The sequence below is a fragment of the Gymnoscopelus microlampas genome, assembly GCF_963454915.1.
Source record: "Gymnoscopelus microlampas genome assembly, chromosome: 13".
NCBI lineage: Eukaryota > Metazoa > Chordata > Actinopteri > Myctophiformes > Myctophidae > Gymnoscopelus > Gymnoscopelus microlampas.
The window spans coordinates 47441659-47455949 of record NC_139950.1 but is presented as its reverse complement, the minus strand read 5'-3'; the positions used below and the strand labels follow the sequence as shown (position 1 = coordinate 47455949).

The 14291-nt window shown below is 40.2% G+C and overlaps 1 protein-coding gene across 1 annotated transcript; it reads right to left on the bottom strand.

Moving 5' to 3' along the window:
• Window positions 1-4745: 4745 nt before the first annotated feature.
• prorsd1 (prolyl-tRNA synthetase domain containing 1) lies at window positions 4746-10248 on the bottom strand. Its single transcript, XM_084076472.1, has 4 exons — window positions 10118-10248; window positions 8091-8219; window positions 7693-7782; window positions 4746-5591 (listed from the first exon to the last, which is right to left on the bottom strand). Exons 1-4 carry the CDS (start codon window positions 10202-10204, stop codon window positions 5379-5381), a joined length of 519 nt encoding a protein of 172 aa, XP_083932598.1. The 5' UTR covers window positions 10205-10248; the 3' UTR covers window positions 4746-5378.
• Between the last annotated feature and the right edge of the window lie 4043 nt (window positions 10249-14291).

The window sequence follows — 14291 nt, the reverse complement described above, 5'->3', positions numbered from 1 at the left end:
CGTGTCGTCTTTGAAGGTACTGTAGGTCAAAGTCAGTGGTGTAAAGTATTTAAGTGTTTTTAAAAGCATGTACTTTTTTAGTCTTACTTGAGTAACATTTTGACTGAGCTACTTTTACTTGTAGTGGAGTAAATTTGACCAGGAGTATCTGTACTCTTACTCAAGACCTCGAGTACTTTGTCCACCTCTGAAATTCAAGAATAGCAAAAGTATAGCGGGTCAAATAAGCGGTGGATGGCTCAGGAATGAGACTAAAACTAAAAGATTTCAATGAATCTAAGGCTTCATGGTTGTGTGTAATTGATAGAAAATAAAGTCATTTTAAGGTGAAATAGTCCTTTAAGACCTATAGCGGTCCATTTCTCCGCCATAGTGAATGCATGGTCAGGGACCACATGCAATGCCTCCATGGACCACCGGTGGTCCATGAACCAGCAGTTGAAAAGCCTTGCATTAATGGACTAATGGTTGCGGAACATATATGAGCCAATAGGAAGTGACATAGTCCTTTTTATCCCTCTTTTTTCACATTTTATATTTGAAATAGTATCCGGTTAGCTCAGTTGGTAGACGTCTCGCCTTTGGACCACAAGGTCATCGGTTTGATCCCGGCCACCGCCCACTCAGCGTATGAGCAGCAAGGCTTGCGTGCGACAAGTCGTGCGGTAACTACTGGGAGCTGATTGCCCAAATATGGAGTCATATAGACATCACAGATTGGTCACATGACTGCCAGTTCCCACCTGATGTTGTGTGGGAGTTCTGATTGGTCCAGATCGTACTGAATAACTCCTAGTTTGCATAATGTCTTCAGACTAGGACTTAAGTCTAACATGTACAGGTCATCAGGTGTGTTGTGTCCTCCAAAGAGGATGACACGATCTCCCACAATGCAACAGCACATCCTATACATCCCACACCGTCCTTTCCCTTTGGGCTTAACCTTCTTCCAGGAGAAGCTCGCTGGGCTGAATTTCCACAGATAATTGGCGGTAATGCATCTTCCTATTCTGCCACCATATATGTACAGTTCTCCATTGTAGGTAAAGGCTGAATGTCTCCAGTGTTCTTCCGGGAGACGCTGTGCAGAAGCTGTGTTCAGCCAGCAGTTGGTCTCTGTGTTAAACACTCTGATGATGTTGTTGCTGGAGGGGCCTCCGCCCCCAAATACATACATCTTTGTACCGATGATGGTGGCAGAGTGACATGATGAAACAGGTGGTGGAGAGTCTCTGGTGTTAATTAAAGACCAGATCATTGTGGTGGTGTCCAACTTGTACATGTCATTAAGGTATCCAGTTACAGTAGTAGTGTTGTAGTTGTATCCACCATGAATATACATGACCTTCCCCAAGACACAGGCTGAGTGGTTAACCCTTTCCGCTGGAACAGTTCCAGAAACCTTGGGCTTGAACCATCTGTGGGGGTCGACATCAAATGCATGAAGAACATTGCAGTACTTCTTTGTGTCATATCTATAACCCCCCCATATGTAGATATTGTCAATCAGTACAGCTGTGTGTTCCCTGCGCCTGGATGGAACCTCAAGGTGACATTCTCCTCTTCCAGGTGTCACTGGGGTCAACTTCCTCCAGCGTAAAGACACTGTGTTGAAGACGTGAACAACAATATGATCCTTGTTGACTACATGGCACCCTCCAAATGAATAGACGTTGTCTCCCACGGCAACAGCAGCATGAAGGTAAAACTTTGGTCCTCCGTTCAGATGCAGCGTCCAGCAGAACATTTCTCACAACAGCTCCTCCAGGGATCAAATTAGATTCCTCAAATGTAATTTGGGACTTCAACCGAGATGTCTGAGCAATGAGCTTCAAAGGTAGCTCTGTCAAGAAGAACCAGGTAAAGGCGTCGACTCGAAATCGATCCTTAAGTAAGTTGCTGAAACCTGATGATAAAGTCTTGACAATATCTGTAAACGGTATCCAATTCTGGTTAGAGATGGATGGAGAATCCAAAAGTGTTGGTTCTTGGTTGAATTCTGCTTTCCCTGCAGACTGTGTCTCTTTTTATACCATTGGTCAGACTGATGATGTCATCATGTCAGGAAGACCGTGCCCATATACTCCGTTTATGGGTGAAGAAGGAAACTAGTTAGGCTAAATGGAGGCACATAGGTCCAGTCTCTAATTAGATCCTGACTATGGATGGGACCATATGAAAATAACATGTCACCATTATTGTGGCAAAAATCATTACGATTAACTATATTATCGCGATAATGAAAATATGCTTAAAACTTAGAATGCCACTTTTGTTAACCACTTGAACCCCCCGCATCCCTATTCTGGGGGGAACGTTGGGGGGGAACAAAATAGCAGATCTACAAGCTCAAAAACAATTAGATTTGCACACATTTTTTCAAAAATAGTAGATGTACAAGCTCATATGAGCTTTTACATCTCCTATTTATTAATAGCCAAAAAAATCTAAAGTGAGACAGATGTGTTCCGGGTTAAGTATAAAAATCACACCTGTGTGAAGGTAGCGGCGCCTTTGATATATTTTGTCATAGATATGTGTTTCTACTAGAGAAACAATATTAAATCTCTGTAAATTTATTTCAAGGCTTCCAGTGGCACTAAATAGTGCCATTGGAAGCGAATCACCAAATGCATTCCAAGGTAAGTGGCAAAAACTGATCTGTCATAGCTGATAGAGTGGGTACCTAAAAAATAAACTTTGTGTGTGCGTGTGTATAAATGTGGTTCCAGAAAGATATGTATGTGTTATGAAATAATCTATACAATTTATAAGCCGTACCCAGAGTGTTTATGTTCCGGACTTTTACAGTTTATATAAACCATCTAATTTTGTATTCATGATATATAATATTGATGTCATGAATAGTTCCCTTGCCTGACCAATCAGAACGTTGACGGGCCTGACCAATCAGAACGTTGACGGAAAAGCCAGGTATAGAGCAGGACCATCGCCGTTAAAAATACATACAAAAAAAGAAGGGGGAAAAGCATGAGAAAATAAAAATATATACAAAAAAAAACATGAGAAAATAAAAATATATACAAAAAAAAACATGAGGAAATAAAAAATAAACCTTGACATCATAGTGATGTCATGAATAGTCCCCTTGCCTGACAAATCAGAACCTTGACGGGCCTGACCAATCAGAACCTTGACGGGCCTGACCAATCAGAACCTTGACGGGCCTGACCAATCAGAACGTTGACGGGCCTGACCAATCAGAACGTTGACGGACCTGACCAATCAGAACCTCGACGGGCCTGACCAATCAGAACGTTGACGGACCTGACCAATCAGAACCTTGACGGGCCTGACCAATCAGAACGTTGACGGACCTGACCAATCAGAACCTTGGCGGGCCTGACCAATCAGAACGTTGACGGACCTGACCAATCAGAACCTTGGCGAGCCTGACCAATCAGAACGTTGACGCAAAAGCCAGGTATAGAGGGCTAATATCCGCTCTATACCTTAAGGTATAGAGCGGCTAGCGCCGCTAAAAATAGGGAATGTCCCACAGTCTGTCTGTCTGTGTCCCTTTTGTGCCCATATATGGAGATCTATGTATCTGTCTGTCTGCCTATGTTCCTTTTATAACCACTAGAGGTTAGGGCCGCTACGCTACTTAATCATAACCCAGCCTCCAAACATTTGATTTAATCATAACCCAGCCTCCAAACATCTACTTTAATCATAACCCAGCCTCCAAACATCTACTTTAATCATAACCCAGCCTCCAAACATTTAATTTAATCATAACCCAGCCTCCAAACATCTACTTTAATCATAACCCAGCCTCCAAACATTTAATTTAATCATAACCCAGCCTGCAAACATCTAATTTAATCATAACCCAGCCTCCAAACATCTAATTTAATCACAACCCAGCCTCCAAACATCTAATTTAATCATAACCCAGCCTCCAAACATTTAATTTAATCATAACCCAGCCTCCAAACATCTAATTTAATCATAACCCAGCCTCCAAACATCTAATTTAATCATAACCCAGCCTCCAAACATTTAATTTAATCATAACCCAGCCTCCAAACATTTAATTTAATCATAACCCAGCCTCCAAACATTTAATTTAATCATAACCCAGCCTCCAAACATTTAATTTAATCATAACCCAGCCTCCAAACATTTAATTTAATCATAACCCAGCCTCCAAACATTTAATTTAATCATAACCCAGCCTCCAAACATCTAATTTAATCATAACCCAGCCTCCAAACATTTAATTTAATCATAACCCAGCCTCCAAACATTTAATTTAATCATAACCCAGCCTCCAAACATTTAATTTAATCATAACCCAGCCTCCAAACATCTACTTTAATCATAACCCAGCCTCCAAGCAGCCCCCCCCCGCCCCCCAAATAAAAATAGCAGAAAATAGCATATATATACCCCAGGATACCTGGGATATATACCAGGGACCCCCACAAAGATGGTGTACCAGGGACCCCCACAAATATGTTGTACCAGGGACCCCCACAAAGATGTTGTACCAGGGACCCCACAAAGATGTTGTACCAGGGACCCCACAAAGATGTTGTTGATGTGTTTCATCATATCTTTTTAACAGTGATTTGACCAGAACAACTGAATTACAACTCTTACTCAAACCGCTTTTCTACACCAAAAATAGCAGATCTACAACTCACATTTTGAGATTGTAGAACTGCTATTTTTGGTGAACATTCCCCCCAGAATGGACATGTTGGGGTTCAAGCAGCTTCTCTCATCCTTTAGCCTTTTATTCATTGTTTTACTGAAACATAAAGGTTTTCTAGGGCTCATTTACAGTATTTCAGCATTGTCTAAATAAAATAAAAAAGCTGAGGTCAGTTTGTGCTCCATACGCTCCACATCCAGCAACATGATTGATTATGTTCATAGTTTTGTCATTCTGTACCAGTGTTGGGCAGTAACAAGTTACTTTTAATATATTACTGTAACATTATTATTTTACCCAGTAACGAGTGGTGTAAGGTATTACTCTGCCAAAACAGTAATATGATACCAAATGACTATGTAAAAAATATTACATAATACATACAGATTTTGTTGGCTGCCTTTTGAAAACATTTAGTTTAAAAGGTCAAGAGAGATTACTGCTTTATTTTATAACCTTTTTGGCTGATTGGTGACTCTTATTATTATTATTATTATTATTATCATTATTATTCCAAAAACTTTATTCAGTTCTAAAAGGAGCTGCTAAACAGATTGTGTTTTTTTCCCCCAGGTAATAAGTAATATAATATTATTACTTTTTTAAGGAGTAATATGTAATAAGTAACATATTACCCGACACTGTTGTGTACACATTAAAACCTCATGATTGATTATGCTCATAGTTTTGTCATTCAGTCAAAGTCCTGCAGGATGGGCTCGTGTCCCGTGTCCTTCAGGAACCTCAGCAGGTCTTGTGGGCTCAGGCCCATGGTGGCCGTGTTGGTCATGGGGTGGAAGTAGACCCGCTGGTGTCCCCCGCTGACCAGGTCTCTGTCCAGGACACACGTCACACTGTGGTCCCTGTCACAGAACAGAGCCAGCGCTGTGGCACAGCCCTGGCCCACCTGGAACACACAATGCAGGGGAGGGGGGGCAAATTATTATCTTAACCCATTAAGGCCTGAGGCCGATTCCTTTTTTTTTTCTAAATCCTAACAGTTTTTGGATAAAATATAAAACATATTTTTTCACAATTTTTCAAAAATAGCAGATCTACAAGCTCATAGCGCGGCACTCGGTGCCGCGCTATGAGCTTGTAGATCTGCTATTTTTGAATAGCCAAAGAAATCTAAAATGACACAGATGCGTTCCCGGTCTTAATGTAGATCATTGTAGATCTGCTATTTTCTTTTTGAAAAATCTTGAACATGTGTGCAAATCTTAATATAGGCCTATATGTTTTTTTAAAGCGAACATTTTTTAACTCAAATCTTTGCTTCTGGGGATTCTACAAATGTCTTCGAAGTTGTTGTTTTTTTAAGAAACTTATGTTGCTGTAATATCAGTGGTTCTTAAACCTCTTTCATGTCAAGGACCCCCTAAATGTGTCAGCGGACCCCTCCATCTCAAAATATTTTGTTCCAGGGACCCCCCCAAAAGCAAAGATTTGAGTAGTATATTTGAAATGTATATATATATATATGACTTTTATATCCATTAAAGTCAGAGGTTCTTTACACTTGGAATAGACACATACTTATTGCCTACTCCTCATCTTCACTCAGTAACTTTAAACATAGACTGAGGGCCGGCCTGATGAATCAAGCCTCCCCATCTACCATAGCTTTCTGCGCGCGCGCGCACGCACGCACGCACACACACACACACACACACACACACACACACACACACACACACACACACACACACACACACACACACACACACACACACACACACACACACACACACACACACACACACACACACACACACACACACACACACACACACACACACACACACACACGGTATTTATTTGTGTTTGTCATGTCTTATGTTTGATTATTATGTTTAACTTGATTATCATGTTTTATTATGGTTATTATGGTTTCCTTTTCTCACCTGCACTTATTTCTGTGTTGTTTTAATAATGTTACCTTTGTTCTGTTTTTATTGTACGAATAAATAAATCAAAAAATCAAATATACATATTCAAAGATTTGCACAAAGTTTCACGATTTTTCAACTGCTGTCTGCATCAGTCTGAACATACTCTATACACAGCAGCCATTCTGACTCACTGGAAACACTCTGCTACACCAGCGGGTCTCAAAGTGTGGTCCAGGGACCCTCATGGTTCCTTGAGGAGGGTTCCAAATTGGACCTCTTACGGGTGTGTAACTCTGAGAGTGTACAAATGGAACCAAATGGTTCCATTTGTACACTCTCAGAGTTATGGGGGTCCTTGAAATTAAAAAAGGTTTGAGAACCACTGTGCTACACCACCTGGAACAGAGCCTTCATTAGTATCATTGCTAACACCTGTGAGGGAAGTAAGGAAGAGGCCCAATTTCTTTCCATATGGCCACTGTGCATAGAGCCTATTCATTGACTGCAGACAGATCAGAGAATCTAAAGATATTTTTTATGTATAAACAAATAATAATAGTTTTTTATGAATAATTATGTATAAACATAACAAACAGACAGACAAATGAAATCTGACTATATGTTTATAACATTGGTTCTCAAAGTGAGGTCCGGGGACCCCTAGGGGTCCTTGAGGGAGTTCCAGGGGGTCCCCAGCTAAATGATGGATAGTTAGGAACCAAATGGACCCTTATGTGTCTGTAACTGTGAGTGTAAAAAATGGTACGCTCTCACAGTTAGATTAACATTGTTTTTACAATATCATAACTTGGGGTCCCAGAGATAGAAATGCCATGAAATGGGGGTCCGTAGCCCTAATGCATGTCAAACTGGGGGGTCCTTGAAATTAAAATGGTTGAGAATCACTGCTAGAGCCGTAAGAATCTTCTCGTAAGGGGGTCCATCTTATCTTTTCAAATGGGGGTCCGCGGCCACATACATATTAATTTAGGGGTCCTTGACATGAAAAAGTTTGAGAACCACTGGTTTATAATACCTAAATAAATGGAAATGATGAGATCTATTTATGTAGATTTGAAGTGTTTAAATTGAACCAATGGGTTGTATTTTCACCTTGAGTTTTTCCAACATGGCCGCCTCGTCAGCGAAGCGCAGGTTTCCACTTCCCACACCCAGCTTCTTAGCCAGCTCGTTAAGATTCACCTGAACATAGAAACACAGTAAATAGATCAGTCATCACCTGATACTCTGCTCTGGTAAATAATGATACATTGTGCTCCTAAATAGTGTGATGTGTTCTATGTGCTGTGGTTCTAGATAGTGCTGTGTTCTAGGTGTTGTGGTTTTATGTACCTGTCTGTCATGCTGGTTCTATGTACCTGTCTGTCATGTTGGTTCTACCTGTCTGTCATGTTGGTTCTATGTTCCCGTACCTGTCTGTCATGCTGGTTCTATGTACCTGTCTGTCATGCTGGTTCTATGTACCTGTCTGTCATGCTGGTTCTATGTACCTGTCTGTCATGGCGGGCTGACACCAGGTACAGGCCTTTCTTCTTCTTGTCTTTCAAGAAGAGGTTCTTGGTCACGGCGCCATCGCTCACTTCCTGCAGGTGGGGCATCATCTCCTCCACTGTAAACACCTGTGTGTGTGTGTGTGTGTGTGTGTGTGGGGGGGGGGGGGGGGGGGGGGGGGGGTCACACAGAAGCATAAAAAATAGCAGATCTACAAGCCGCACTATGAGCTTGTAGATCTGCTATTTTTGAAAAATCGTGAAAATCTTTGAATATATATATATTTTTTAAAGCGACCATTTGTAACTCAAATCTTTGCTTCTGGGGGGTCCCTGGAACAAGATATGTTGAGAACCACTGCTCTATATGTTCATAACCTAACCCCAAGATGAATCGTTTCCTAAATGTAAACCTAACCATGAAACAATGAATCTTATAATGACCAGGGAGGTGGTTCTCAAAAGCATCTAAATGGTTAATATATATTACTATATATGATTAATGTAATATTTAATTAACATTGTTTGTATTTATTCGGTGAGGCTCTTTGCAAAGCCACTGCTGTGTTGGGCAGGAGGAGGAGGAGTGGTAATCCAGCACACTCTAGTGGTGACTGGGAGTCACTGCAGGCAATATCTGCAATCGAACACGTGTCAGTTTGTAAAACACACTACAGTCTCTGGCAGCCACCAACCTGGCAACCTCGTGTAAATATAACATATATATAACTATACAGTCTATCTAGCAGCCACCAACCTGGCAACCTCATGTAAATATACCATAATATAATATATAACTATACAGTATCTCTAGCAGCCACCAACCTGGCAACCTCAAGTAAATATAACACACACACACACACACACACACACACACACACACACACACACACACACACACACACACACACACACACACACACACACACACACACACACACACACACACATATATATCAGATCAATAATACATTCATTGCATCATGCACACCACAGTGAAACAGAGATGGTTTTCACACGTTCTGGTATTTTGTAAAACACAACAGCAGTGTTGTAAAGTAACCAGTTGTTCCAGTTTTCAGTACTTTTACTTCTACTCCACTACATCTCAGAGCTAAATATTGTATTATTATGATTTCATTTACTCCACTGCGGCCCCTACAGATCTGCTCAATATAAATGACCATTGACCAGGTCTGTAGGGGTCGCAGTGGAATAAATGAAATAATTGTATTTTCTGCCCCATAAAGTGTATTATACAGAGAAGGTGGGGTGCTGAGAGGTTTCCCACCTTGGAGAACAGACTTTCAACAACACAAAACAGCCTTTGTTTCGGTGAATAGCGAAATAGTTTGGTTTATTTTGACTAAAGACGGAGGCCTCTCACGGCAGTGTAATGTTAGGTCTATGAGTCTGCCAGCACACCGCCGGGCTAGCCCTGAAACGTGACTGTCATACCATGACATGTCATGGAACCACTTGTCCTGGTTTGCAATTTTTTTTTACATTTACAACTGCTACATCTACATAAACGTTCCGATTTCAAATATAAAGTGCTGACCTCCAAGCCACGGATGTAGCAAGTTGGGGCTCACCGGTCTAAGTACCCATATCTTCCATATTGTTCAATAAAAAGCTTTTTAATCCGATCGGCAGCCATTTTCTAGTTCTTTTTTTGTAATGTATCAGCGTGCAATACATCTCCCAACCGATAGGGTCGCATAGTTCAAAGCGTCGGAAAATTCAGAGAAAATGGCCACCGATCAGATTAAAAAGCTTTTTATTGAACAATACGGGATATACAGGTAGTTAGACCAGCGAGCATCAACTTGTTACATCCGTGGCTTGAGGGTCAGCACTTTATATTTGAAATCGGAACGTTTATGTAGATGTAAGAGTTGTAAATGTAATACAATCGCAAACCAGGAACAAGTGCTTCCATGGCGCTTGTGACAGACGGGCGTCGTGACTCAAGTGAACCATGGCTAGATCAGGGCTAGATGATATAAAGTAGGTTTAGTGTTTACCGCAGGATGTTCCACACAGCTGGTCTTTATGTCCAAACTGTCCAGATGTTTCTGCAGCTCCGCTCGAAGCTCTGACTGATCCGCCATGTTGGAGCAACGTGTTCTCAAAGGGACTCGCTCTTTCTCTGGTGCTTCGCTCAGGTGGGCGTGGTTTTGAGGCTATATAGGTTATGAAGCAGTGGTTCCCAAAAGCCAAAACAGTGGGTCGAGGACCCATTTGTTGGTCGCCGCAGACCCATTTTTATTATTATTATTATTTTTTACTTCTTATTTAAAAAAAACATATATATATATATTTCAAAAAGATTTTCCATTTCATTATTAGTTTTTCCCCGCTATTACTCCTTAAAAATACTTTAGAAGAACTTGTGAAAATAGCAGATCTGCAAGCTTGTAGATCTGCTATTTGCAATAGTAGTGTGGGTCCCGGGAAGACATCAAATTTCCCTTTAAAATCGACCAAAAAAGTTTTGTATATTATGGGATATGGGCATATTGTCTGTGAGGTTAGGGCAGCGGGGGTGATGAAACTTTGGTGATGCAGAGGGCCACTATATTTCCACACTCACTCCAGAGGGACACATTACATATACTGTCGGGCAGACACCATCTCCGTATTTTAACTTTTTTTTAAACAAATGCCGTACTTTTTCTTTTGCTATTTTTCAATTGGAATCCTGAAGTAACATTTTTATTTAATTTCAAATGCAATTATGTATACATATGTTAACTTTATGAACTTAAATACAAATACATTGGACATAAAAAAGAGGAAGAATTGTAATACCAGTCATTAAGCTACTAATATAGACTGAAGTAATTAAAGCAGGTCATGTTTGCATGTTAGGAATCATAACAGCTGTATATATCATAATATATCAGTATTCTGATATTAACCTGCGGGCTGCATTAAGTGAAGGTGGGGGCCGCATGTGGCCCCCGGGCCGCCAGTTGCTCATGTATGGGTTAAGGTTTAGCCTCGGTCCCAGCCTCACTCATCTGCGAAAAGAAGGTATTAACCAGGGGAAAATAAACTGAAATATCCCTTTAAGTAACAGTACTTCCTCCAAGCACCACTACTTTTACTTAAGTAACAGTACTTTTACTCGAGTAACAGTATGTCCTCCAGTAGCATTAAGGCCACAACCACCAGGATAAAGAAGCTGTGTGACAGTTATGACCTCTAGACCAGGGGTCTTCAATAGGGGGTCCGGGACCCCCAGGGGGTCCTCAAAGTTACTACGGCTCTTAAACCCTAGCATCCCTATTCTGAGGGGAACATTAGCCCAAAATAGACAATCTACAAGCTCACAACGCCACACAGTGTTGTGAGCTTGTAGATCGGCTATTTTGGGCAAAAGAGGTTCGGTGTAGAGGGAAGAAAAGAGCAGACCCAGTACAGTCAACATTCAAGTTGACTAAGTATTGAGTGTTTAACTGCAGGTTAAATGTCTGAAAAGACACAGTATCATTAATCCAACATTTTAATAGAACAAAAACATTTGTAAATAAACAAACAAACAAACACTAATTACACAACACTGATAACAGTGTCTCTCAAACAAGTCTATGAAGCTATCTATGAAATCTATGGAAAAGTTGAGGAACAGATGCCACCCTTTCAACACTGCCCTATTATAGCGCTACCAGGAGGCAGATTTTTGCAAAACCATTGTTTTATATTACTCCTACAAATCGGCAGTGTTGATTTCGTTGACTAAAACTATGACGAAAAATGTTCGTCGACTACCTTTTTTCACTGACGAAAACTAAATAAAAACTAAGCTATGATGACTAAAACTAAGACTAAATATAGGCCTACTGACAATTTCGTCAACAAATAAAAACTAGACAAAAATGTTGGGGAGGGACGAGTGGAGAAGAGATCCAGTAGAACTAAAAGACAAGTCACTTTATGTTTGGTTGCGCTCTGTGTTGCGCTCTGAAAATAGCAGACCTACAAGTTCACAACGTTGTGAGCTTGTAGATCTGCTATTTTCAGTATGCAACCAAGTGTAAAATCAGCCATTCCGATATCAAGGCACCGCCAACATACATTTTAGTCGACTAAATCAACTGTAGATTTAGTCGACTAAAATCTTATGATAATATAGTTGACTAAAACTAGACTAACAGTAAAACATTTCAGATGACTAATATGACTAAAACTAAATTAAATTTGATTCAAAAGACTATGATTAAAACTGAATACAAATTTGCTGTCAAAATCAACACTGCAAATCGGTACATATTATAGTCAAGTGATCAAGACGATTTTTCATATTACAGCCTGATTGGCGCATTCCGAACATTGCTGGCCCGGACTAACCTACCGGATCTGGCGGAGAACTGTGCTCCGAGGAGCTTTTTTTTCCAGTTTTTAGTGTTTTTATCTATAGTGTTCAATGTGTCATTTTAGTTTATTCTGCCATGATCAGGGCCTGGGAACACATTTCGTTCTGTACTTGTAAGGAATGAAAATAAAACTCTGTGAACCTTGAACTGCAATCATGTTGGCAGTGGTGCACACACGCACGCACGCACACACACACACACACACACACACACACACACACACACACACACACACACACACACACACACACACACACACACACACACACACACACACACACACACACACACACACACACACACACACATTATACGGGGGAGAGCGATATGGACAAGGCTGTTCTGCTCTCTCTCTCTCTCTCTCTCATAACGTACTTGTGTTTTTCCAGGATGAACATTACAGCAGGCTGTGAAGCAGGATTGTAATGACCGATGAATAGATCTGAGAATATTTTCTTTTCATTTTTTGTGAGATCCGGGGTTATTGATAACAAATTCAGAGATCCGGGGTTATTGATCAAACATTCAGAGATCCAGGGTTATTGATCAAACATTCAGAGATCTAGGGTTATTGATCAAACGTTCAGAGATCCAGGGTTATCGATCAAACATTCAGGGCTGTAGGCCTAGTCCTAGTCTAAAGTTTTACATCAGTGTGTGAAGGACGGATGCAGACCACCATGTTGGAATCAAGTTACACACAATAGGTATGTTTTGATTTATCTATGTTTAATGTAATATTTTATTATACATAGATATGTACTGTTTAACTATGTTTAATGTAATCATTTAGTATAGTAGATGCGTACTGTTTATCTATGTTTAATTTAATAATTTAGTGTACTGTACATATATAAGTACCGTTTAACTATGTTTAATGTAATCATTTAGTATAGTAGATATGTACTGTTTAACTATGTTTAATACTATCTGTTGAGTTTTGTTTTGGACCGGACACATGGACACAAACACACAGCAAGACAGCAAAGGTCCAAGGATGCTGTGTGTGATGTCACCGTCATATGGTAGTGGTGGCTTCACACACCGTGCACCGCTTACAACACGATTCAGCTTCGGTTGGGACTGTGAAGTCACTGACACATCCTTGTGGCTTTTAGCCCAAAAGAAATGCAAAACAAAGTACAACTCTAGCTGTTTGACACATGCTGATACAACATAAAAATCACACTGTCCCTGAATAGAAACACAACATAGCTTAGGGTTGCCAACAGTGGTGGAAAAAAAAGTACTCACATTTTTTACTTCAGTAAAAGTATCAATACTGCAGTGTAAAAATACCAAGTAAAAGTCTGGTAATCAAAATTTACTTGAGTAAAAGTACAAAAGTATTGGCATCAAAATGTACTTAAAATACCAAGTAAAAGTACTCGTTATGCATGCAGAATGTCCCATTTCACAAGTTTATTTTTAAATAGCCGATCTACAAGCTCATAATGCGTCGCATCGCGAAGCATTGTGAGCTTGTAGATCGGCTATTTTTGGCCGAAATGTATAATAGGGCTGAAGTGGTTAATGTATGTTTTGTAGTAATAATCTAAATCTGCAAAGTAAGTAACTAAAGTTGTCAAATAATTGTACTGGAGTAAAAGTACAATTTGCGTCTGTGATGAAGTGGAACTGAAGTAAAAGTATAAACAATTGGAAATACTCGAGTAAAGTAAAAAATCCTCAAAAGTGTACTCAAGTAGGCCTACAGTACTTGAGCAAATGTTCTTAGTTACTTTACACCACTGGTTGCCAACTGTCCCTTGAAATACAGAATCATCCGGTAGCGGAAATTCAACGTATATTCCTGTTT